Here is a 25,724-nt window from a genome sequence, read left to right on the forward strand (position 1 = left end):
TTGGTGAAGTCGCTCGCTGCTGTTTTGCTTCTGCTGGAGCTGGTCCGCTCGGAGCTGTTCGCCAGTAAAGTGTGAAACAAGTGTGAGGGAGAGAGCAACAGATGTTTTTGGTGGATATGCGGCCGGCTGAGGCATGAAGGCAGCGGCGAGGCACCGGCGGCCCTTCCAGCGGTTCTGCTGCTGTGGAGTCGGACTGGTCGCCGTCATTTGGCTCACACAGGTCATCCAGGCTCCAGGTGAGACCTTAGTATAGACATCCATGCTGCGCCTACCTGCCTGCGTACATCCACAGGAAAATGAACGTCCCAAACTGGACACACTTGCACATCATGTGCACGAATCACTATTAGAATTGACATGGATTTATAGACATTTGACGTGTGTTTGCCCTGCAGAAGGAGAAATGCAGGTGATTGGATCCAATAACTATAATTTTTATTAATAAGAATAATAATAATAATAATAATCATGATAAGAAGAATAAGAATATCCAGGCCATGATCATTAATTATCAGTGTGTGGTGCCAAGAAAAGAAAGAAGAATTATGGAAAAGGACATTGTTAAAAAAAAAAAAAAAAAGCAACAGAAATACTTCACCAGTACACTGTGTTACAAAGAGTCTTTCTTTAAAAAAACATGTTAAACTACATATTGTATGTATGAAGAGAAGAACATTTAGTGTCTTGTCTTCATATATACACACATATATATATATATATATATATATACACACGTTCTCCAATTAAATGTAATGATAGAATTGAAATGAATTAAGTCTAATTATCTCCAGCAGTGTGCCATTATTTTAAGAAAAGCTTTGCTGTCAGCACGTTAAGCAGCTGAAGCACAGTTTAAATATTAAAACCCCAAAAACATGACAGCAAATCTCAGATTGTGTTGTCCTGTTCATACTGCAGTAACGTGTCCGTTTGTCGATTACATAAAGCAGACAAATTGTGTCATGTCTAAATCCAATCAGTGGGGATAAGTTCAGTTATAGGTTAGTGCAGATTCACCAGGCTTTTGCCTGGATATTCAATCTTCATCTGAGAAGAAACGCTGAATATGCCCGGGCATGTTTGTGGATGGATTTGCATTGTCCCCAAATAGACTGTGCCTTTTTATTTTCTGCCTTTTCCCAGACTGCCACTGTAGCTAAGACTGCGTTTTTCCATTTGACTAAAAATTTGTTAAATGTAGATAAATAATTACATTTATCCTGCATTGTTTACAGTAACTGTCATTCCATTCATGATACAATATGACACGGTCACATACACAACATGTGATTGACATAATCCTGATTTCCCCACTGATTCCTCATCAGTCCCCAGGGTAAAATCATTTTGACACAGTGACTATGGTACATCTATAAAAGGACATGTAGTGTAGTGGATCTCATATAAATCATTGGGTTTCATTACAATCCATGTGTATAACCCCACCTCTCCTTTAGTACCCTCCCTTTGCTTCAAAATCAACAACCTCTATAACATTACACACTAGTCCCAGTCTCATCTAGCACCAGTGTACTGTACCTAAAGGCAACACACACCCCCCACCGCCCAGTTTCCTTCCCTCCAGCTTATTATCTTCTCGTCACCTTCGCTGATGTGGTCACACACTGTCACACACACCCTTCAGCTGCTTAAGCACCGACAGCATTTCCTTTGTAATCCTGTGCACTTTCTAAAGATTTGAACTTTTTGTTCTGTCAGGAGTGTTTGATTTATATTCAGGATTGATCGTAGCGTCGCACGCCGCCCTTTGCTGAAGTGTCCCTTGGCAAATGAGCCGTGTCATTAACATTTAGAACCAGAATATATGTTTTTTTGTTATTATTGTTATAATACTTAGACCAAGGCCGCTCAACTTAAACCTTATAAAAGCACAGGGCAAAGCATGTGCTGTGCTCTTTGTAGTGATGACAGGCAGGTTACTCTCACAGTACTTGGAAAATATTACACAAACTGTAGCATCCGTGAGTACCACTGCTTGTTGTTACCATTTATGGCTATGCTGATCCCGTGCTTGGTATCAGTATTGGTGTGATTCTGGCAAAAATAAAATTGTTTTAGACACTAGAAAAATAAGTGACAATCCAAACTTTAGACGAGCACACTTGAAAATCACATTCTTTACGAAAACCTTGCAGGAGGGCCGCTGAGAAGAAACGACCTCTGAAGCAAAGTAAATATGAGAAAACTCCCTCCCATCAGCGATGAGGCAAAGCTGATAATGAAGAAATCTGTTGAATTCATTTTGCTGGAGAACCAGCTGTTTCCATGATTTTTTTTACCACAGACTTCCAGTGCTTAACTGAACACTGCAAACATCACTAACCAATACTGACTCTCCAAGATGGCTGTCCCATGGATTTAAAACAGCAGCAGTTAGTCCAGCAGCCGACACGTAAAGGTCTTGCGTGTGTGTGTGTGTGAGAGAGTCCAGTGCCATTATGTCTAACAGCACAGTGTTTACAGACTGAACATTGAGAAGATATGGTTTGGCATTTTACTGGACAACACTGACAAGACAACAGCAAATTGGGAATACATACGTTTGTACCACTAGTTTTTCATAAGATAGATATTTTGGCCATGCAGGGACAGTGTAAACAAGCTGCTATACTGAAAATCTCTGTCAGAGCTAAGGGGAGCTGAAGAGTTGCTAATAATCCTCTGTGGGCTAATCCCTGGAAGTAAGGCTTTTCACAAACATCAAGTCATGTGACCCATTGTTAACATAAGAAATGCCTTAAAGTCACTATTGTAAAATTTGTGCATTTCCGAGTTTGGTGCCCTCCAGCGGGGGATCCACCCGGGGAGATGGCACCGTATCATGCCATCTCAATAAGTGGAAAAACGTTGCCAGCACATCAAGGTTTTGCACAAAGTTTGGCTTTGGAGAGGAAAAAAAAAAAATGTATCTCTTTTGACTGGCACTGAATGTTGTGGTGTTATTGTTTGTATATGGGAAAATAAAACATAACAATTCCCAAAATGGAAAATTGTTGCAGTTGAGCCGTTCAAGCTAAGAAATGGCAGCAGGAGTCACTTAAAGCGGCAGAACTTTTACTGCAACATGACTTAGTAAATGTTCAGTGTGAATGTCTGAGTCTGAGCACTGGATTTCTGGAGTACAATGGATCTCAGACTGTTGCGCTTGAATACGTGGAGGCAGTGAACCTGTTTGATATAAAACCAGAGGAAGCTGCTCTGTGCACTTGATGTGATTGATGGGATCAAATGTCTTGTTACTTCTACAGAAGGAGCCAATAGTGGTTTGTCTTTTTAGAAGGGAACAGAGGATCGTGTGTGTGGCTTTAGACTTTTGTGTTTAAAATTAAAATTAATTGTTTTTTAATCATTTTTTTCTTTAAGGCCTTGGAGCAGTGTAATGATATGCTGCAGTCTATCTTCTGTATGAAGTACTTTAAGATTAATTATTGGGAGTTCTTGACTTAAAATGTCATGAGAACATGTCCCACCCTAAGCATCTGGCTGTCTGGGAAACTCAGCATCAGCTTAGAGGTTCCCACCAGTCTATATCGTTCTTGCTACTGTGTATAAAGGTGAGATGAATTATGATTTGCATTAATAACACCTAACATTATGGTATTTACAGTTAACCTTTCGCATTCATTTATGTTGAGGAATGTGGCAACAGGATTAGGATATTTCCATGAAAACACCACATTTTACAGCTTTCATGACTGATCGTTCTTTAACCTCTTTATATTTAAATTTCAGACCTTTAGTCGACAGTGTGATGTAGAAGAACACTCAGTGGATCAGTAAAATTATAAGCAACCTTTAGGGTCAAAGGTCAGGGTAGGGGTGTTATTGAAGTGCATGGAAAGGACAGGAGGTCGTGACCTTTTATGCCCACTTTGAAGTAGCTTTTTGGAACTTTTCTTTTTACGAGGGAGGTGGGCGGCCCTGCCTCACATAAAGATCATTACACTTTTATGAAGCTGAACGTGAAGGAAATGGCAAACGGGCTATTCGACAGGGCAGATGCCATGTACGTAGTGAGTGTGGCTGTTGTTTAGGTTGTTATCTCGAGAGGCGCCAAGATCTGGGTGGTTTCTTCCTTGAAGCGAAACACTGTTTAGTGTCAGCAACGCCAGAACCCTCGAAGTTACCGGAAGATAAAATGGCCTGGAAGGAAAACAACTGCTGGAAGACATTTATTCCATGTAGCCGACTTTCCAAAGTATTATTTAAGTACTGTGTTTATATTTAAATGAATTCTTGTCATTACTATCAGATAAGCCTAGGGTTATGTGTAAATTAATTGCCCTCTTGAACAGTGTTTTACTTTTGTGTGAGTAATTTATGTTGCAATTTATTCCTGAGGCTTTTTACTACTAGGAATGCAACCAAGGATTGTTTAAACTTAAGGTGAATATTTTATTTATTTTAGGTTGAATACATTTATTGCAAGAAAGTAGTAAAACTGCTTGAGTTCCTAGAGCTCTATGTGTAGATTTTCTGTTGTCCAACCAGTAGTCCAAAATTAGAAGCTAATTGTTCATTTCATTTACAGTGAAACAGAATAGGAAAGAAAATAAACAGCGAGTTGTTTAGAATCTGAAGCAGAAAGAAAAATATGTAGTGCGATTCAGCAAGTTTAGATTCGTTTTCTATGAGTGGTTTCAGCACAAGGCAGTGTTATCCACATGCTGTCCTGAGTTGATTTAATCTAAATCGGCGAAAATAGAATAAGCACCACATTTTTTGTGTTTGTCTCTGTTTTCTAATGAGGCAAGGCGTGTTTGGTGTTGGAGACTTCTCCCAGTTAGAAGTGTGAAATCGGTGCAGAGCCATCTGTGGCAGAAACCCATTTGAATTTCATACAAGTCGAGCTCCTCTTGATGCCTCAACATGAAAGCCTTCACGTCTCCTCTCAGCCACGACCCTCGTGAAATCAGCTCATTGAGCTGTAAGGTACAAAGGGACACTACAGTGCCTGGCAATCACGAAATGCATTAGACACAGACAACCAGTCTGCATAGTAAACAAAAAGGACAGTGTGTAGTGAAGAGCGTATTAACTGCCTCGCTATCTTCCCAACCCTCGGTGGAAAGATCTCTGTGGGTGGCGGTGAACGTATCTGTATTTTTATTCCCCGAAAGAGAGAGACGATGAGACAGATCTATCTGTGGAGGAGTTCCTCAGTCACCCTAGTACAGCTGTAAATACTGGAACCCACACAGAGATGACTTTGTCAAAGATGCTAATAAAGCTGTCTGTCCACACATGGTCACATTTTCTACTTCTTCTTGTTTTTTTTTTTTTCTCAGGTGAATGTCTGGGTTTGACTCAGTTGGTCATAAAATAAAACAAGCCATTTGAAGGCATCACTTCTGTTTGAATAATGACTGAAATAATTCTTACAATAGTTGACATTGATCCACTAATCAATGAATCACAGTTTTAAACAGAAAAATAATCCTTGTGTAAGGAAACAAAAATGATTCTTATTCTCTTAACTTTATTCTCTGTTGCTGTTTTGTAGCAGAGGCTGAGTCTTCAGGGTTCTGGCCAGGCGTGAACGATGGGATGCTGCGATGGACTCGCAGACTGATGCAGGAGAAGTCAGACAACCAGAGCCTGGATCAGCCCCGAGCAGGTGAGTCACTGTGCTTCCTCAGAATAAATACCGTCTGTCGGTCCAGGTCAGACCTGAAATCCTTCTTAGACTGTCTGCAACACTGTTTTAATCATTCAGTGTAGGAGTGGTAGATATGGACATCTCGTATAAACCTATAATGTACTAAACTATAATATCATTTTATAATCTGTAATATTACATGTCAACATAGATTGTGATGTTTTGCAATTTTTGAAACAGTGAAAACCAGATATAAATGCCAAGTTTTTTTAAAAAATTTATTTATTGGATGACTTAAATAACAACAATGATGTTAATTCACTCTAATACAACCAGATGTTACAGCCATCGTGTCTCAGTTGCAGGTTTAATAGGTGCACTTAATGTTTTGTTCATCTCGATTATATCAGTGAGGCTAGGGTTCAGTAACAGAAACAGTTCAACAGCAGCACAGACTACATGGTCACGCTGTTAAACCAGCACATTACAGGATTTTCTCTGTTTTAAAAATCAGATTAGCAATTTATTGTATATTGTCATATTATCGGTGTGCGGCTCATGTGGCATTGTGAGTATATAGAAGATGTAAGGAGTCAGGAGTGGTATAGTGCCTTGTGTTTATATGTGTATGTGTGCGGCATGTGCAGGTGAACAGTGAAGGCAGGATGTACCACAGATTTCCACCTCTCCTCCGCAGGTGAGCTGAAAGGTCATGCGGACAAAGCACAGTGTTGTCAGGAGTGTGTGCTCAGTGTCAAGCTTGTGCACTGAAATGCTTGAAAAGACAGACAGGCACCTAAGAGGAGACTGGTGGAGTGAAAGTCAGATTAGATTTTCTAAGGTAGTCTTTTTTTAAAAAAAAAAAAAAAAAAAGCAACAGAAACCAGGGTACTTTGTGTCCTGGGTGCATCCTGAGTAGTTTGGACAGAGTCAAACTGCTCTTGATGAAATTTTCACTGAGACGTGCAGCCAATCGACAGCCATAATCAGAGCTCTGTGTCTCTGGTTCCCAGGCTGATTAGCTGGCTGGCTGACATGAGCTTCATTCATCACAGCTGACAGTTTTATTATAAAAAATTGAGATCTGAGGAGAAATCTCTTTACTGTTGTGTGCAGAGAATAGCACAGTGTCGATAACTTAACACAGCCACACAATGAAAACCTTTAGCTTTTCTGACAGAATATGATTCTGGGTCTTCGGATCATTTGCATTTATTCTGACTGCGCTAATATTAGGCTGCCACTCATACTGCTGTATTGTATGCAAATTGCAGGGTTGTTGTTGAAGCCTCAATATAAAATTTGAGGGTTATTCTTACAGAAGTGTATTTAAATCATCTTATGCTAATAATACACTGTGCAAATAGACTGTTCAGGCCACACTCCCAAATACTACCTAAATTATCCTCTGCCTGCTGAGGGAAGTGTGTGTGTGTGTGTGTGTGTGTGTGTGTGTGTGTGTGTGTGTGTGTGTGTGTGTGTGTGTGTGTGTGTGTGTGTGTGTGTGTGTGTGTGTGTGTGTGTGTGTGTGTGTGTGTGTGTGTGTGTGTGTGTGTGTGTGTGTGTGTATACAACCAAAAATGGAATGTTTTTTTATATAATTGACTGAAACATGTTGTTCAGGCATCTCCTGCATACAAGGATGTTTGCATGAGGCAGCAAAACATCAGCCAGTCTTAAATCCTTCCCAACACTTCCCAAATGTATCTTTACTTCACAGTAAAGATGAAGATTATGTCAGTGCATCCTAATGTACTGGTATAAGGTTTACATAATGTGCATCCATCCCCGGCTTCTCTGCTTGAACCTTTAAGCTATTTTTAACTTAAATAACCATTCTAGTTATTACTATTAATATTGTAGCGTTATTACAAATAATTCTTGGTTGTATTTTTGGAGAGGTTATTTTTGAAAGGTGTGTGAACACGGACTCATCAGGGATAAGTGATCTGGCACTTGCAGTAAACTCACACCTTCCTGGCACCCACTGTCCCGCTCTCTGTCTGAGATATTACCAGTGTCCCTTTTTTTTCCACATTGGAGAGCAAAAATAACAAGACTCCGTGTATCTCTCCACCAGTGCTCCATCTGCCCTCTGCAGCCATTTGTGTTTTGCTATAACACACTTAACTTTTATTGAGATCCTGATTGCAAACAGCTCTCCCTCATTATCACTTACACAGACACAAGTGTACCGCGAGTAGATGCTTCGCTGTGGTAATGCACTGGGTCCAACCTGGCGAACAAAAGGCTGGACAGGTAGCATGACACAGTAGTGAGTGCAGCTCCAGACTCAGGTTGCTACTCAGCAGCCCATCTGACTGTGATTGCATAATCTGGAGTGTGATTAAAAAGCCTGCCCTGGACCTCCAGGGATATTATCTTGGGGATTGCACAGTAACGTCCAGCCCCAGACTCTCCTTCTCTCTTTTTATCTCTCCACTGCTTAACAAGATGGAGACGGCGTGATCCGCCTTCAGCTGACAAGCCTCGGAGACCACTGTTGCTAAGCAACTGAATGCTAAATTTTGAAGCCCAGACAATTCTGTCTTTCAAGCACTAAAAGTGCAAAGCTAAGAACTAAAAATAGGCCATGAGGAGATGAAGGTGGGGGCAAATGAATCCAAATAATGTAAATGAAGTAAATTGCTCATACTGCGTGTGTTGCTGAGGATTGTTATGTTGTTTATTTTGGCAAGCGACAGTCAGCTGAGAATAGTATTTTTCCACAGCCGTGTTTTCATTTTTTTTTTTTTCATCTTTTTGATGGGGGAAAGCGTTGAGAAAGAAGCTGGCAGATAATCTAAGGCAAATTGTCTTTAAATGGTCTTGGACTTTTTATCAGAGCAGTCACATTATGGATGCCACACAAAAAAAATAAAAAAATTTAAATTAATGTGACTTTTACTTGTAGTGGAGTGAAGTTTGGGGAAATTCGAGGCAGATATGGTTGTAGCATAGTTGTTGTCATTTTTTTGTTGTCATTAAAGAGAGGATGTTTTGTAATTTCCTCTGACTTTACGTTTTATTTCCTCACCCACCACGCTGATGATGGTTGGTGTTGTCTGATCAGGCAGTGATGTAAAGCTACACACCCCCAGCAGTTTTTGTTTTGTTCTGCCACAATAGTGTAACATGATTTTTAGTGTTTTTATTGATGGGCGAGGTGGTTGGTGTAGTTTGAAGCCCCGCTGCCATTTCATCAACCTTTTATTCAAACTGCCTCAAAGGAAAGCACATCAAAGAGCAAGTGCATAATTGAATTTATATCACACACCTGGTCTGTGTGTGTGTGTGTGTGTGTGTGTGTGTGTGTGTGTGTGTGTGTGTGTGTGTGTACCAGTTTGGTTAGTACATGATAAGACTTTACTCGATGTGCCAGTCGATACCGTAGCTTGACTCCAGGACGCCCTGTAGACTGTCAGCTTGCTGACGTTATTCAGTGCCGCCTGCTGCCTGTCATCGGGCAGCACTGAAGCCTCCTGCAGCACAGCGGCTCAGAGAGAGCTCGGCTCCTCGCATCAGCTCTGGCTGGAGATTTCACTTCTCATGTGCTCTGATTGGGATTGACCAATATTCTGTATAGGCTTTATTGATCTGGACCCACATAAAATGCATTTATAAGAAAGAATCTGGCTTTTGTGTTCTGTGCAACACCCAGCAACCATAACCATGTATAAATGTACAAAACTGCCCTTTTGGTAAAGTACATTTTCAACTTAAAATATTGCCTGTCATTGTTATAGGTATCAAAATAAACAGGCAACTGGTTAATACCTTGTTGCAGTGAAACTCTAGTTTGTTAATCACATCTAGCTCACCATTATTGCTTTTTCAAGATTAATTGCTACTGGGTTTTATTAGCTAATCTTTCTGATGCGATTACACTCCCTCAGCTTGTGGCTCCATCTTTTAATAGGACACCAAAACTGATTTTAAAAATATGATTTAAAAGATGCTAGAAACATTTAAATTCCCAAAACTGTTGTATTGTTGTTGTATGGTTATCCTTTGGTTTAGGGCTTCCTCAATCTGCACTGACACTGTTTGTCACTGAAATGAAGCCTCAGAGCTGACTAGATGACACTTAGGATCGTAACACAGCACTAATAACTCACATTAAAGCCAAAAGGTTAGATCTTCTTTGACTCACCTACTGTCTGAATGAAAGATAATTATTGATTGAGTTCACATTTTCATGGAAATCATGTCCTTTATGCTTTAACAGAAACTCTGGCTTTGAGTGGGGTAAATGTGAGAAGGTTGAGGAAATACATGAAGTGATTTCCACTTCCCAGTATTTCAGCCTGTGTAGATATGTGAGCTGCTGTGCAAACCGAACTAGATCAGAGGTGAAGGAGTTGTGGGAGCAATTTTTTATTCTGGCAATAAAAAGACACCAAGCAGAGAGAAGTGATAGTACGTCTGAGTCCAGAAGCATTTGTACTGTCAGATAATCATACATCAGCTCTGCAGCCCAAATCATCGTCCTCAAACTCACCGCTCAATCTGTTATTACAAAACTACTAACTTTATCGAGCTGATGGCACATCTGGCTCAAATCCCTGATGTGGGAAGCTGCAGATGTGCCATCATCTTTATCGTGGTGTTTCCCTTCGTGGGCTTGTGTTGTGAAACCACAGCATAAATGTCCTGGCAAAGCACATTCCTGTCCAGCGGCTTTCAGTAAACCAGTGCACTGTTTCTGTCTCTGTGTATCTCTGTGCTGTTCTTCCCCCTCCCTCACTCTCTCAGACCTCTCCTGAGGGTTTGTAAGGAAAAATAAATATTTTTAGACATTACAGTCCAGAGCTGCTGTCACTTCTCTCTCTCGTTTTTGTTTTTTTTTATTTCTTGTACACTCTAACCATGGGAAGCATATATTCACCTCCCCCTTTCTCACTGTTCATGCAATTGACTTGCCTTTGGCTCCCTAGTGCCACCCATCAAAAACAAAAAAAAAAAAAAGGTGCCCCCAGGGAGAGGGTCGCCATAGCAACTGCCTTCACCAGAGCAACTCCTCAAAGCGTCCATCTGAGCTACATGTTGCAGCCCAGTGTTTCCACCGACAGCCTAACCTGAGAGTTTATGTTTAGGGGCAGAAAGGAGACTGGAAGGCTTCCAGGGCTCTTAGATAGGACAGAGAGAGTAAAAAAAAAAAAAAAAGAAAAGAAGGTGAAGGGAACAAAGGCACAGAAAGTGCACAGATGTCCAGCAGCTGATCAGCTTGACAGGCTGCTTGAGAAGATACATACAATGCAGCTTCACACTCAGAATCCCTCTTTTGTGTAATAAGATAACAGAAAGTTCACATGCTAAGCCTTGATGATTTAGTACATGAGCCCTGCCCTGCAATAACAGCTGGCACACAGAAAATAGCGGTTTTCATCAGTGGTCTAAGAGAGCGTGGACCAGAGACAAAGAGCCCTGCCAACCTTCAGAAACTCACTTCAACTCTAGGCCTTGTTAATGATGCACAAGAAGCGGTTTATGGCACAATAAGCATGCAGGAAAGCAGCGCTGCTCTCTGGTAGTCACAAATGTGTAAACAGTATTGCACAAACATTTACATTTTCTAACTGAACATGGCCAAATTACTGTCCCCTCCCCAGGACCATATGGCCGCCTCCAAAAACCAAATCTCTTATCTTCCATACTCGGAGGGACCCTCGCTTAATCCATGCAGTCTGCTGTGCAGTTGCCTTGCAGCCATGGTGCAGTGTGCATTGTGACAGTCTCACCATGCTTATTGTGCTTGTGGACCCACTGTTGTCTCACACAGCAGCGAAGCTATAAATAGCTCCATGCTGCACAGTCCTTTAAATACATCCAGCTTGGCCCGGAGTGGTAAATTGGAGCTGTACCACACTCCTGAGCCTCTCTTAGGGAACAGAGGGACGCCAAAGCTGTCATTAACAGTTTTTTTTTTCGTTTACACTCAAGGAATGACAGGAAGCAGCTGCCACTTTCACTTCCACCTCACTTCCTGTCTCACTCTTCAGTGCAAGACAAACAGTGTCTTCTGGGCGTTGTGGGTTGTATCATGTCTGTGTCATACAGCATGAGAGCAAAAATGATCTTCTGTTTTATATCCTTGAGTTCATTTTACAGGGATTAGATATAATGAGAGATGATGCTTTGAATTCAAAAATTTATTCTCTGGATTTATTGTCATCAAATATCTCAGACTGTGGGATTTTAGTCTTAGACTTGTAGATTAATTTCTTTATTTACTGCGCAATTGTTTCAGTAAATTTGATTTAGCTGTTTTTAGTCATTTTGCTTGCAGGTTGTAAAACACAGCAACAGACATTTAAAAGCTCACAGAGTTTGAAATGTTTAGCTGGATGTCCACTGATCACCATGTCTGCCTCCACCCCACAGCCATCCACGAGTTTCCAGAGGACATCTTTACCAAGGAGCAGAGGAAGAAGGGAGCTGTGTCGCTGCATGCTCTCTGTGTAAGTATTTCCCGCAGTATCAACATGGATTTCTCTTTCTGTACGCCCGTGAATATCATAATGATATAATTATAAGCTGGAGTCAAAATATGTTCCAAACCATAGCTTATAAAATAAATTAATTTAAAGGGAGTATTTTTGTCTTCATTCTCTTATTTGTGCTCATCTTTATTTTCCAGGCCATCTACATGTTCTACGCTCTGGCCATAGTCTGTGACGACTACTTTGTTCCCTCTCTAGAGAAAATATCTGAGGTGAGGAATAAGAGACGTCAGTTTCCTAAAGTAAGAGGTCATTACGTGATAGAGTTAGATTATTTTATTCTGGTCCATTGTTTTTAATCTTTCAGAACCTGCAGCTCAGTGAGGATGTGGCTGGAGCGACGTTTATGGCTGCAGGAAGCTCTGCTCCAGAGCTTTTCACCTCTCTCATTGGTCAGTAGCTGAGCCAGTCAAGACCAAGTAACAGCTGTTGAGAAAATGTCAAAATGACTTTTCACCTACTGTCTACATTTACACATAGAAACATGCTAGAAATTCAAACTTGTCTTTGTCTCTACAGTGCCACAATCATCCAGGAGATGTCAGCAGAATCTAATTTTAATGATCTTCTGCAGCCCCAATTACGCTCAAATGTTTTATAAGTGCAAGAATATTCCCCCTTCCTGTTGATACATGATTGAAAAATTCCGACTTGTTTTTCTGTCTAAATATTCTGTATACGGATTTCATAATGCTCAAGCCACTGAAGAAAAACAAATCAAACTTGTAGGAAATGAAGACAGAAAAAAATATTGGTATGTGTGTACTTAAATCTCCAAAATAAATGGAAATCAACATAAAGTCCCTACAAGGGATGAAAACAAATGTGTGTGTGTGTGTAAGAGTGCCAGGCGGCTTTACAACAATCCTGAAAAGCTGATACAATAGACTACGACAGACTGTGGGGATTTTTATTTAATCTGAAACCAAGCAAATCCAGATAATGAATGGACACGTCTGACATCCTCTCCTCCCCCCTGTTTCTCTGCATCTCAGGTGTGTTCATCACTAAAGGAGACGTTGGAGTTGGCACCATCGTGGGCTCTGCTGTCTTCAACATCCTGGTCATCATTGGCCTGAGTGGAATCTTTGCAGGCCAGGTAGAAGAACAACGTCTGAAACCTTTGCCAACGTCTTATATGTAGTCGTCACTGTGAACCAACACTAACATTAACACCTTTTCTCTGCAGACAGTGGCTTTGACATGGTGGTCCCTGTTTAGAGATTCCACTTATTACATCCTCTCTGTACTGACTCTCATCATGGTGAGATGTGCTTTTTCATCTCAGTAATCTCTCTGTTAAGCTTTTACTCTTTCACAGTGCTTCCATGTGTTTTGTTCCTTGTCTAGGTTATCTACGATGCCAGGGTTGTCTGGTGAGTCCACAGTTTTAAATTATGTCTGTCCTATACTGTCTTAAATAAATGTTCTAGCAGCTGCTTGATTTCTTTGTTGAACATGAGACAACACTGCACCTCTGTATATCATTCACTGTTGACAGAGCGAGCAGAGCTCATCATGTAATCAGATCTGATAGAAGCAGTCCTACACTAGGTATCTGTATTTGACCCGACAAATTTGTCTCCGTCCGCTCAGACTCTGATTGACGCTACAATCTCTTCCCCAAATCGCTGTATAATGATGAGGGTGTCAACAAGTTTGACGATCACTGATTGCGGAACAGTGTAAATCAATTTGGTTCCTGACTTGCCCTCTACAAACAACACAACATCTGAATATGCATTTCCAGTCAGCCGCAGCTCGTTGGAGAATCAGGAAGGGAAGTTCAATTTCTAATCAGCTGTAAACTTTTGTTTTATCTTTGTGGTCGAGGTACTGTAGCGTTTCCTTCTGAACAGGCTCATTTAATGCTGTGAGGCCCTTCTCAGTTTTCTGTTCCGACACCCTGATAGCCTTTGTGTGTGTCAGTAGTTTTAATGAAATACTAGATTTATTCATGATCCTGATGTTGGTTGTGGCAGTGGGATCATCAGTGATGTATGGCAGACTGTTATTGAGTCACAGTGTGCCAAGCCAGGGCTGTCCTGCAGTATTTCACCCCAACACCTCACACTTTGGCAGATTTGTGTTTTAGCTGACTTTGCCAAATCACTGCACGCCCAGAATATCTGAGATAAGAGTCTGCACATGTACAGCAGTGCTCATCTACAGTAGGTTCTGTCCTGGTTCAGTTGTGGGTGTTCGGTGCCAAGGTTTTCAGGCTTACGGGTTCATCACAAACACACCTGGGTTTTTCCAGAAAGGTTAGAGTTCATATAGGAAACACTAAGTAACATGTAGAATTTACTAAGAGGTTTAACACTAAGAAATCAGCTCATGTTTTACAGCAGGGTTAAAGCAAGGTTACCTTATCTATGTATGTGTGATCTTTGTGCTGTGCAGGTGGGAGTCCTTGCTCCTCATGACCATGTATGTAATCTACATCATAATCATGAAGTAAGTTCATCAGTATTCACACCTTTCCTGGCCTGTACCATGACAGATGACAGCCTGTTTATTGTATACATGCATGTAAACACACAGTACCTCTTTGGTTGCAGGTTTAACTCCCAAATCATGGCGTTTGTGACGCATCAGTTCAGGAACATTGGGCTGTGCTGCCTTGGATCAGAGGATCACAGAGAGGACAAGGTGGGGGAGGACGCCTCTGCTTGCAACACCTCCATGGTGCTTCTCAACAAAGGTCAGGAGGCCTTACTGCTCAAACTGATCTGTGGGAATTTGATCATAAATGATCTTAATCTCAGCATATTCAGCATAATCTTAAGCTGATCTAAAAAAATGTGGCATGTGTTTGATTGCCAACACGACTTTTTGCAGGCCAAGCCCATGTTGAGGAGTCTCCTCCAGCCATCATGGTGGATGAACTCCTCATCCTCAATCCCCACAAACTTTCTTTCTCTGAGGCTGGCCTGCGTATCATGATCACCCCTCACTTCTCCCCCCGCACCAGGCTCTCAATGGCAGGACGCATGCTCATCAGTGAGGTGTGTGAGACACAAATCAGACATACAGCTGGCTGCAAACTGCACAAACAAAACTTCCTGCTCTTCTCTCACAGAGACAGAGGCTGATCCAGATTTCAAAGATGCAGCGGGATGGTGAGGCTGGTCCCGGGTCAAGAAGGGGCTCAACCAGCAACAGTCTGAAGAGGACAGGCTCCTGCAGTCTGGAGAACGGAGGAGGGAAACCTGGGATAGAAGACACAGAGTCTGGAGACAAGACAGGGGTCGAGGTTTGCCAGCCAGAGGAGGAGGAAGAGGATGACGATGGGATTTTCAGTCCCATCCGCATACCAGGTCAGGAAGATCCTTAAACAGCCGCAAATTGTCAAATTAACCTTGCAGTGATTTGATCAGTACTGTTAAATTTCTTGTTAAACCTTATTAGACATCCTCAAACCAGACTTCTTTTTGGTAAATGGTATCTAAATCCCCAATCATTGACATAATTTCTGACATTATGTCAGTGCCAGATATTTTGATGTTGTTGATAAACATCTTTACTTTGACTTAAGTAAAAACCACCATGTTTTCCTCTGACGAGTCTAACTTCCTGCTCTTTGTAGGTGGCTGCTGTGCACGTGTAAAATGGGTGATCACGTGGCCTCTGGGCCTCCTGCTCTACTGCACTGTGCCTAACTGTATTCTGCCACGCTGGCATCGCTGGTTCATGGTCACCTTTGTGGCCTCCACCCTGTGGATCGCTGTCTTCTCCTACCTCATGGTGTGGATGGTAAGGAGGCAGCAGTGCAGATGGACAATGAGCTCCTGCTAATAAAGTGATGAAAATAAAAATTAATCACAGATATGTGAGGTTGCTGTTGGTCCACAGTATACACTACTACAATAATAACAATAAAAGGTGGGAATGTTACGGTCCTGTTTACAGTTGTATTCTAGTCCCTGATGTGTCCTCATGTTACTCTCAGGTCACCATCATCAGCTTCACTCTAGACATCCCAGACTACATCATGGGCATAACCTTCCTGGCCGCAGGGACCAGTGTGCCAGACTGCATGGCCAGTTTGATTGTAGCTCGACAAGGTAAAAAATTAAAACAACAAAAAACTTCAAGCTCAAAAAAAAAATCGAACTCTAAATCTCTTGCTTGTCCTTGAGTATTTCTCCATCATTTTCCTATCTCTTTCAGGCATGGGGGACATGGCAGTGTCCAACTCCATAGGTAGCAATATCTTTGACATCCTACTGGGTTTGGGTTTCCCCTGGGCTTTACGTACCCTTGTGGTGGACCATGGATCATCAGTATGCGCATGATTTATCTCACTACAATTTCAGTCTATTTTCTTCTACTGTCTGTGATTTCCCTAGTTTTCAGATGTCTGCATGTGTGTGAGAGCTGTCAAAGCAAAGATTCTGGGTTCTTGCTTCTGGCCATAAAATTGTGACACCTGTTTTCTTCCTCCACAGGTCTCCATAAATAATAAAGGACTGGTGTATTCTGTCATCCTGCTGCTGGCGTCTGTCTTTCTGACGGTAAGTAAACACCTCATGCATTATGGAACATTTCACTGTTGTTTTAATGTTGACTGATGTGCCCATTCTAATTTTTGCTATTTCTGTCTTCATATGAACGTCATCAAAACAGACGTGAAATGTGAGTGTGGCGTTCTGCTGTACCTCAGCTAAAGCAAACATAGTATCGCGTGGCCACGCATCAGTACCACAAACAGTGTGTCTGCTCCTGTTCAGCAGCTGCTCTTAACTTTTGGCTGAGGTACAGCAGAACGCCAGTCATGTTGTAGGATACTGCCAATAGCAAGGCTGGGTTGTAGTAATGTAATCTTTTTTTATGCATAAATTACTACATGAAAAAGGCCTCGCAAACAGTGTAACATGAATGAAAAATAATATGCAGATGTGGTCAGCAGGGGTCGGGGTGTGTGCACTACAGTAAATGTGAACTGGGTCTAGGCTGTTTGTACAATCCACCCCTTAGTACACCGTTAGAAGTTTTATATTTTTACATGTTAGAGGCTGACTGGTATTTCGGAGTCACTTTTATCAGCAAGTTTTAGTTAAAATGGAGAAATTCCAGTGTGGTACTTCAGAAACAGTGTCATCTTTAGTGTGTCCACGACAAATCCACTCCCAGGTTTGTCTAAAACAGTTAGTGGTCTAACTCTGCATGCTTTACTAAACACAGCAGGGTTTATAATTAATAGTACAGTTTGTATTTCAGGTGAGTCTTTTTGGCTCTTCCTCACCACACACTCTGCTTGCAGGTGATGAGTGTCCATCTGAACCACTGGAAGCTGGATCGCCGGTTGGGATTGGGTCTGATGTTCCTCTATGCCATCTTCCTGCTCTGCTCCATCCTCTTCGGGCACATGTGAGACCCTGAAAGTTGAGTACCTACCTTTCTACCACACGTCCTCCTTCCTGAAGCCAAAAAAACAAAAAACAAAAAAAAGTGACAGCGTTGTTGTGTTCCCTGTGAGTTTCTCTGCACCTCAGTAGAAGTGTGGGTGATACTGTACACATGCAACTACACAAACACAAAAATAGCACAGTCTTTTCTCTTCTCTTAATTGTACAGTTCTGTGTTGGAAAATGGTCGTTTAAAGTATCAAATATGATACCAAAAAACTGAGTGACATGGCAGATGGAAGCAGCAGGATTGCTAGGCCTTCAGTAGCAATGTGAAACAGAGAGTGAATTCTACCAAAAAAAAGAAATATGACTTTAGTAAACTGTTCTGTCCCTGTTAGCTACAGGAGGTTGCTGCACAGTTTTGTGGAAGACAAATATGTTGATTAACATTATAGACTGTAGCACAGCTGTACTGTAAACATTTCAGTTTCCATTCTTTAACGTTGGCATTAGGCTTTTACTTCACAAAACCAGATCCTATACTCATTACAGCACCAGATCATATCACATGTAGTCAGAATAATTAGGAACCATCTCGTCCCTCCAGGGGCTGCTGCTGCAGCTCTTTTCTTGAGTCTACTCATGAATTTATTTATTTATATTTATAAAGCAGTCAGTTCATTACAGGATCACTAGCTACTTGATTTCACTAACACAGCAAAGTCAGATCTGCATATTGTCTCGTGAGATTATGGCAGCACTACTAAACAGGATAAGCAGGATGAACAGGATAAACACAGGCAGCAAACGGCTGCAGTTGTGATTTTACTAAGTGAAATGAGGCGTTTCATTGAGACTGGGCTGCACAATAAATTGTCCTCAGGTTGTATGACAAGAAGCCAGAATTCAATCAAGAAGCAAATTAATCAGATGAATAAAATAACCTTAAGCATTTAGTGACCATTTAAACTAAACCATAGGCAAAAGAAGAACAAATGAAACAAATGGTGCTTTAATCTGCCATGTCATGCCTCAGATTAACCGAGTTATTGTTGGCCATAGGTTTGAATTCCTTTGTATGTTTTGAATGTACCCCTTAGTTGACTTTACCATTAGTGTGGAAATATTTACATGCATTCAAATGTAGCAGGCGCCACTGGTACTTCAGTCCTACTACAAAGGACACCCCGTATGTCTCAGACCATTAGAATAGAAACATTGATATGAAAATGCTCATTATTGTGACAATATTGATGATTTTGCCTCACTACGTATAAATAAGGAAGTATTGGTACAGCTTAATGTACGTAAAGAGATTAATGGTGTAACAGTATTCTTAGAGAAATCTAATATATGATGTACTTCTTAGTGTCTCACACTTCGGTGACTTCGAGTGCAGGTTAGTTGTAATGCTTTCACGTTTAGGTGCGACAATCATTTGAGATTATTTCACTTTGGTGAAACATTTTTACATTTAGCACAAACTCGTATCAGGACAGACGCAGACTAATGTACTTGTGTCATCACACATACATATGCTGCTTGTGTGTGTTATTGCAAATAATGCTGCATATTCCATATTCGTATATACCAGCTGCCCTTCTGTCTTTATGGAAAACAAAACAATCCAGACTCATTCCTAAAATACAAGGGTTTTTAGGCTGTTCAGAACAACATGATGTCCGTTTTTGGTATTTACTGTTATTTAACCTGTGAGTTCAAGACTAAATGTTGCACCAAAGGGATGAGGACAATTATTTTCTTTTTATCAAATGGCTATATAATTATCATAGTCTACTTGAGAATACTTTTTACTGTTTGTAAATGTTAAATATATTACATAGTTTTACAATGATGACTGTCTGACAGAGGCTAGTTTTGTGGTGTTTTTTTTTTTTTTTATATATATTTTTTAAAAAAAATACATAGTCAGCCTACATGTGAATTACTGTACCAGAATGAATGCATATTTTCAGTTTTTGAGGATTATGAAGGATGTAACATTAGACTAGCACCCAGTTTGTTATGAAATCAGTTGCAGTTGTGTGGTAACATCTTTTCAGCACTAAGACTTTTGTTTTCAGTATTGATTCATTGACGCACAACCTTATTATAACAAAGGTTTACAGGGTTATGTTAGTTTAAAAAAAAAAAACTGATTTAAAGCACAGTTAGAATATGAGAATATTCAAATGCAAAAATATTTGTGTACAGTGTAGACCAAGTGCTGTCTCTTATTAAAACAGGAAATACCACTTGATCCATTTTCCCACTAGTCATCTAAAACATGTCTTTATCCACTATTCATACTTTTATCTTTTAGCCACAGTGTAAAAATGTAGTTGCATTTAAACACATTTTGTCTCATCAATGTAATGTCAGGAACCTTGATACCAGATGAGTGTGTCTGAATGGAGTTTTAGGATGATGGATGGCCTTTTAAAATGTCAGAGCAAAAAGAAAATTGATAATTATCCTATAAATTTCTGTCGGAAGCCGTTTCTCTCGCTCTGTAAACTGCACTTAAGGTTTGGGAAATAATCTCGCAGGTAACTCACCATTAAACAGAAAATTCTTAGTGCTGAAACGATTGCTGACTAAATTTGGTCGCTCAATAAAAATTTGGTTTAGATGAATATTCATTGAAATAATTATTAGTCTCCTACTTTGTTTTTTTTTTTTCATTTTTTTAATTTCCAGAGGCAGAATTGGCTTTTCTGTGCTCATTTTCTGTTTTTCAGCCCTTATTAAACATCCTCAACCATCAGTACTCATTGTGTTTTCAGGGGACTTGCAGTAGTTTGAGATGGTAACAAGTTGTTCCACTCAGCTTCTGGGAGTCTCTGCTATAAACTGTTGTATTCCAGTTAATCTCATGACGCCAGGCACGGCCAGAGACACAACAGCACCAAACCAAACAGTTGAACTCCAGTACTTGTCATGTTTTCACAGCACTCAATGAATGTTCTGTTTATCCTGCTGTGAAGTTTTGAGGTAGAAGATATTTTAGAATTAAAATGTATTAGAGGTCATATTGGATTATAGAAGACTGTTGTATCATGAGTGCAATAAAAAAAAAAGTGCAATAACAATTTATGTTTCACCTGTCATTTTCTGTAGGTGGCAGTGATAGTGAATGGATGGGGGTGCAGCTCCAGGAATTCAGTGCAGCTGAATGAGTAGAAAGAGGAGATTTAGTCCATGACTGCCATCTAATGGAGTAAGCCAGAAAAAATACACAGACCTTTAATAGTGTTTTTCCTACTGTAGCCTTTCTAACTGCTTATCATGTACATTAATGGCTGTACCTTTCCCAGTTCAAATCATCTCCATTAGATGTCTCATTCTATGTCTATAAAGCAAACTGGTTTGGAGTTATTGGACATTTTCAACCTATTTGATTACAAACAAGTGAAATGGATCGTGGCAATACTTTTGTAAGGGAGAGAGGAAAAAAAACACAAACATACATCAGATTATAGTGCCTAGTATTTTATTTTCCTGAAGACAAACATCGTACAATAAAACATTTTTATCACAAACCAAATGAAAATCCACCCTAAGAGAATTCACCTACTGTGTAAACCTGTGATCTTGGTTTAAGCATTTATTATAAACAATTCTCTGTCAAAGCTAGAAAACAGAAAACCATAATCTGATATTAAAAAAAATATTAATAGAAAAACTACAGGGCTTCATGTTTATGGCCTTCCCTCTGACAGCAGCCTTGAGGTTGGATACTTGGTCCATCATTATTTAACCATTCAGTGCTGAAGGCGCAGCTTGGGAATTAGCTTCTGAATCACATTATGGTTTTTGCCTGTTGTTTCAAGCTTTGATAGAGAACATCTCTGTTGAGAGCTTGATCACAGGATTAACTAGAAAGCAACTTCCACTTAAGTCCCAAATATTCCACACGTCAGGTACACAAACGTCATTGGTGAATACAAAAACAACCAGCAAAATATTCTAGTAATTTCTGTCTCTAAATAACAGTAAGGTTAAAACGTGATGAGAAAAGAAACCAAGTTATACTTGTGTAATGCTTTAGTAATTGTTAGTTGGCTATTGAAATGACATGATAGCAGGGCTAATTTATATTACACCACTTCCCAAACACCTTTGCCGATCTAACGCTGAGACAACTACGTAGCATAAGAGTGTGCAGACAATTACTGAGCATGCACTTGTTTAACTGTAGAATATGCAGTTATTGAAGCAGACACTGCAGCTGAGATTACTATTTATTCCTCTGCCTTTGTCCCGTCTATCTACGGCATGTTTTAACCCATTAAATACTGATTCTGTTTGAGGTAAAGTAACTGCTTTAGCAGTTCACCCAGACTTTGTTCTTTTAGTCTTGCCACAGAAGGAAACCATTGCATAATAAAACTATGATAGCAGTGACAAAAAGAGCCATCTCTCCATAGGACTATACATATACACATAATCTCTTTTCTACAGTATGGAGCCATCCATATTTGGTGCCACAGTCCCTAGTCTGTAATAACATTTTCTGAGAAAATTTACAGTATCGCACATTATCTACCAACAGAGCCTAAAGCAACTCTGCTACGAGTCCCTGTCGTCCCAGCATCCAACAGAAGCTCTTATATTGCTTTTACTGTCAGCAAGTGACCATCTCCAAAGGTCACACAGTTCTCAATTCCATTAAAATCTAGTGGTGTCACAGCATCAACAGATATCAGATATGCATGATCAGCAAACTGCTACAACACAGCAATGAAGGCTTTTTATCCCTTTACCTGGCAGATAGTGCAAGTAGGATTCGTTTAAGTGACTGGAATCATAACATTAACACATCTGTGAAAAAGGAGGGTCAGGGTGTAGACTGAAGACAGTTTTTCAGTGAAGTATCAGCAGCAAGTCTGCTTTGTGCATCTGCACATATAGTGGCCAGAGCGAGAAGCTGACAGATTTGTCAAAAAGGCTCCAAAGTGGGAATGAAACGTCCACAGGTACGTCCTCGTGCCTGTGTTCACTGAGCTCTGTGCAGCTCAGGGGGTCAGCAGCACACAGGAGTTAACTAAACTCAGGTCTGACCTGCCATCCCTGAAGTCCTTCAGCATTTGGAGCCACATTGACAAAAATGTCAGTATCTATTTGTAGTTCCTGTTTCTGTGCACACCAGTGCAGATCCTTTTTCATGGAAGAGAAATAGGGATACTATAAATTATTTATTTGAAGTCTGACTTTTTCTCAGACGTCTGATTTTAAACTCAGAAGTATGAAACGTGAGACTAGTGAGAAATAGGTCAGAAGTCAAATTTTCTGTAGTGGCCCTAATCCTCTTCTGTACCTTTGACTCTACCAAATGACTCACCAAATTTAAGCAGAACACATGGTTGTGGATTTCTCCATGGTGATGAGATGGGCACTAATAAAGAGACCAATACATGACCATTCTTTTTCCAATTTGTACATACTTAACACTATTATAGACCATAGAAATATATAAATACTATAAAATGTCTCTTTTTTACGATGAGGAAGCATTGGCATGCTACTTTATTCCAACAAGTTCTATTTCTGCTCATAAAATCAGTACATTGCAGGAAAGAGACAAGGTTTTAGCAATTTTGTGTAGATATGTGTGTATAAAACCTGAACAGGAAGTCATAATTTGGCTATGCTGTAGAGGTCTGTGGAAATTCAGCACTGTTCGAATTGGCTTTGTGGCAAAAATAAAACTCTACGGGGCTGAATCAGAGCTTGAAACTGTGTAACAGTCATATCTGAAACTGAGGCCAGTCTGGTAAGATATACTTCCCTTTTCTCTATATCTGTGTGCTGAACACACACCCTCCGAGGTCAGCTCGTTAGGGGTTCATCTGTCTTTAAGGGTAAACTGCTGCGGGACGGCTGAGTGTTTGTGTGTGTGTGTGTGTGTGGGCGCGCGCGCGCGCGTGTGCAGATGGGGGCGGCCATCACGATGGTGGAGCGTTCTGGTTCTGGTATATGGAGGCCTTGTCTTTCAAAAGGTCCAGACACAGATGACAGCTCCAGCTCCCTGAGTGCCAAAATAACACAAGTATTAGTGCAAATGTTTGAAGCTGTTAACACTGACTTTGGCTGATTTTTACCCTGTAGGGCTGCCTTTAAGACTATTTTATTTTAAGTTCTTGAAAATCAGGTTGTGTTGAGGCAAAACAACATTTGAGAGTTTTGCCATCTTTTGATCAATTACTCTTTAATATTATTTTCTATTGGACCCCATAGAAAAATATGTTTATATTTCTACAATGAAAAAAAAAAGTAGCAAAATTGAGGATCATATTGGCACCAGTATCCAAACTTTTTACACAATACCCAACTTGTGTAAAAACACAACAGACAAGATTAAGTGTTGCTTGCCCCGACGCTTTTATCATATGTTCAGGCTTGGCTAACTGGGGCAAGACTGATATTTTTTTCTCCTTTAGCTGAAATGAAAATCTGTTATATTACTGGCTTTTCATACTACACAGTCTTGGATTTAACCATTTTCTACTCCTCCTTTCATGTGGTGAACTCACCCTCTGGAGGTTCAGACATGGGTGGGTTGAGACAGTACATGTGATAACCTCTATCACAGTCGTCACAGAACAGAAGCTGATCCTGGAAGAAACGAGACAACAAAAACACCTCAGTCCAAAAATCCTGTTTAATCCAGTGATTAACATATAATGGCTTCAGAAAGTGTTAAGCCACTTCACTTTTTCCACACTTTGTCTTTTAGAATCCAAGAAGATGCAAAAGCAGCTTCTCCAAAGAGCTGAATCAAGGCTATGGATACCTTTATAAATGAAAGGCTTCACTTTTTTCTGTTTACTTTTAATAAAGTTGCAAGAATGTCTAAAAACATGTTTTCACTTTGTCATGGGTTACTGGAGTGTCAGCCAGTGGGCAGAAATGTCAATTTTATCACGTAATAGATAAATCTATCCCAGTAAATTGTGCAAAAACTGATGTGGTTTGAACACTTTCTGAAGGCACTGTGTAATATCTGAATGCAGGTACACTCACATCATTCTCTGAGGTGCCACACATGTTGCAGCACTTGCATTCTATGCACTGCCAGCGGTACGTCTTCACAGCAGCCATCATTACAGGAGTGAACTGCAGGCAGGAGGGGTGGCCTGTGTAACAAAAAAAAAAAGTTTTATAACTTTTCATCACTTTGCATTTCAAATGTCAAACTTTCCATTCCTACATAAGCACAATGTTTTTTTTTTCTGTTGCTAAGCCAACATCTGAAACATACCCGAGCGCCCACAGTCAGAACAGGACACCAGCTCCTCTGACTGGCCAGTCTTGTGATTGGTTTTAGAGTCTCCAAGGCAGAAATCACAGTAATTATTAGGCAACGCAAGACCATCTGGGCCTTTTTTGGGAGCTGAGCAACAAAACAAAAACACCAAGAGAACATCAGAGTGTAGTTACTGAAAAGTCCAGACTTGCATAGAACATCTACATGATGCCATTTGTGACGTCAGTGAATAATCTCTTACTTTTAGGCTCCTCAGGCAGCGGCAGGGCGGGCTCATTGATCTCCATCTCATCCTTCTCCTCACCCTCCTCCTCAGCCAGGTGGGAGTGGGCGTAATGGTAGCTTAGGCCAGGACGGTTTTTGTACCGCTTCCCACAGACTGCCACCAAAACCAGAAAATACAGCATGTGTGAAAACAATGAAATCACAAGAAAAGTCTATGCTACAAAGTGACTGGAGGGGAGTGATGACTACTATTTTACAGTGCTATTATGGTATGTTTCACTTCTTGCCAAAATATACAATTACTACTACTGAGAGTAACAGAAACACTTGCTATGACTGTAAAATTTTTGTCATCTAGATTGGTTGTATAATGATACCAATACTTTAAGGAAATAGTTGGAAAACAGTCACATTCTAATTAGCAGCATAACTTATATATTAGTATTTTTAGTGGCAGCAGAAGCTAAGATGTCCTTAACAATCTCTGAAACAACATAGCTACTTTCACTTCACGATTAAATACACCCCAGCTGTTTTTGCTGTAGTGATAATGCGTGAGACTGGGGGGAAATCAGATAACAACCCAACGTGTTCCTGTAGTATCCTTTTTTTTTTATATCAAGATGGGCACAATGACATGATGTACTGGCAATGAAATTAGAGGAAAAGAATAATAATGAAAAAGTTCAGGAATATGAGGAACATGCTCTGAGGTTTTGAGACATGCATCATCACATCCTCTTGGAGCTCTA

The 25,724-nt window shown here is 40.4% G+C and overlaps 2 protein-coding genes across 7 annotated transcripts in view; one reads left to right on the forward strand and one right to left on the reverse strand.

The window, feature by feature from the left end:
• LOC113142671 (sodium/potassium/calcium exchanger 3) overlaps positions 1-25,724 on the forward strand; it is a 27,702-nt gene continuing 1,978 nt past the window's right edge. The window contains exons 1-18 of one of the 4 annotated variants that reach the window (XR_003296974.2): positions 1-236; positions 5,525-5,638; positions 12,005-12,081; positions 12,261-12,335; positions 12,431-12,515; positions 13,119-13,222; positions 13,313-13,387; positions 13,474-13,499; positions 14,527-14,580; positions 14,685-14,827; positions 14,965-15,131; positions 15,206-15,443; positions 15,713-15,879; positions 16,076-16,190; positions 16,297-16,409; positions 16,575-16,640; positions 17,390-17,511; positions 20,598-20,697. Coding sequence is in view for 2 of the 4 variants with exons in the window: in XM_026327790.1 (XP_026183575.1) it covers positions 134-236; positions 5,525-5,638; positions 12,005-12,081; positions 12,261-12,335; positions 12,431-12,515; positions 13,119-13,222; positions 13,313-13,387; positions 13,474-13,499; positions 14,527-14,580; positions 14,685-14,827; positions 14,965-15,131; positions 15,206-15,443; positions 15,713-15,879; positions 16,076-16,190; positions 16,297-16,409; positions 16,575-16,640; positions 17,390-17,500 (1,833 nt within the window). In the remaining 2 variants the exon portion in view is untranslated. Of the gene's footprint in view, positions 237-5,524; positions 5,639-12,004; positions 12,082-12,260; positions 12,336-12,430; positions 12,516-13,118; positions 13,223-13,312; positions 13,388-13,473; positions 13,500-14,526; positions 14,581-14,684; positions 14,828-14,964; positions 15,132-15,205; positions 15,444-15,712; positions 15,880-16,075; positions 16,191-16,296; positions 16,410-16,574; positions 16,641-17,389; positions 17,567-20,597; positions 20,698-25,724 lie in introns of those variants that run through there. The other 3 variants (XR_003296975.1, XM_026327790.1, XM_026327791.1) reach the window with 3 other exon arrangements.
• dpf2 (double PHD fingers 2) overlaps positions 20,954-25,724 on the reverse strand; it is a 9,513-nt gene continuing 4,742 nt past the window's right edge. For all 3 annotated transcript variants that reach the window (XM_026327794.2, XM_026327792.2, XM_026327793.1), the window contains 5 exons: positions 24,989-25,126; positions 24,742-24,873; positions 24,504-24,616; positions 24,014-24,095; positions 20,954-23,508 (listed from right to left, as the gene is read on the reverse strand). In XM_026327794.2, coding sequence (XP_026183579.1) covers positions 23,426-23,508; positions 24,014-24,095; positions 24,504-24,616; positions 24,742-24,873; positions 24,989-25,126 — 548 coding nt within the window. In that variant the 3' untranslated portion in view covers positions 20,954-23,425. The remainder of the gene's footprint in view (positions 23,509-24,013; positions 24,096-24,503; positions 24,617-24,741; positions 24,874-24,988; positions 25,127-25,724) is intronic.

This window comes from Mastacembelus armatus, chromosome 14 (assembly GCF_900324485.2).
Source record: "Mastacembelus armatus chromosome 14, fMasArm1.2, whole genome shotgun sequence".
Lineage (NCBI taxonomy): Eukaryota > Metazoa > Chordata > Actinopteri > Synbranchiformes > Mastacembelidae > Mastacembelus > Mastacembelus armatus.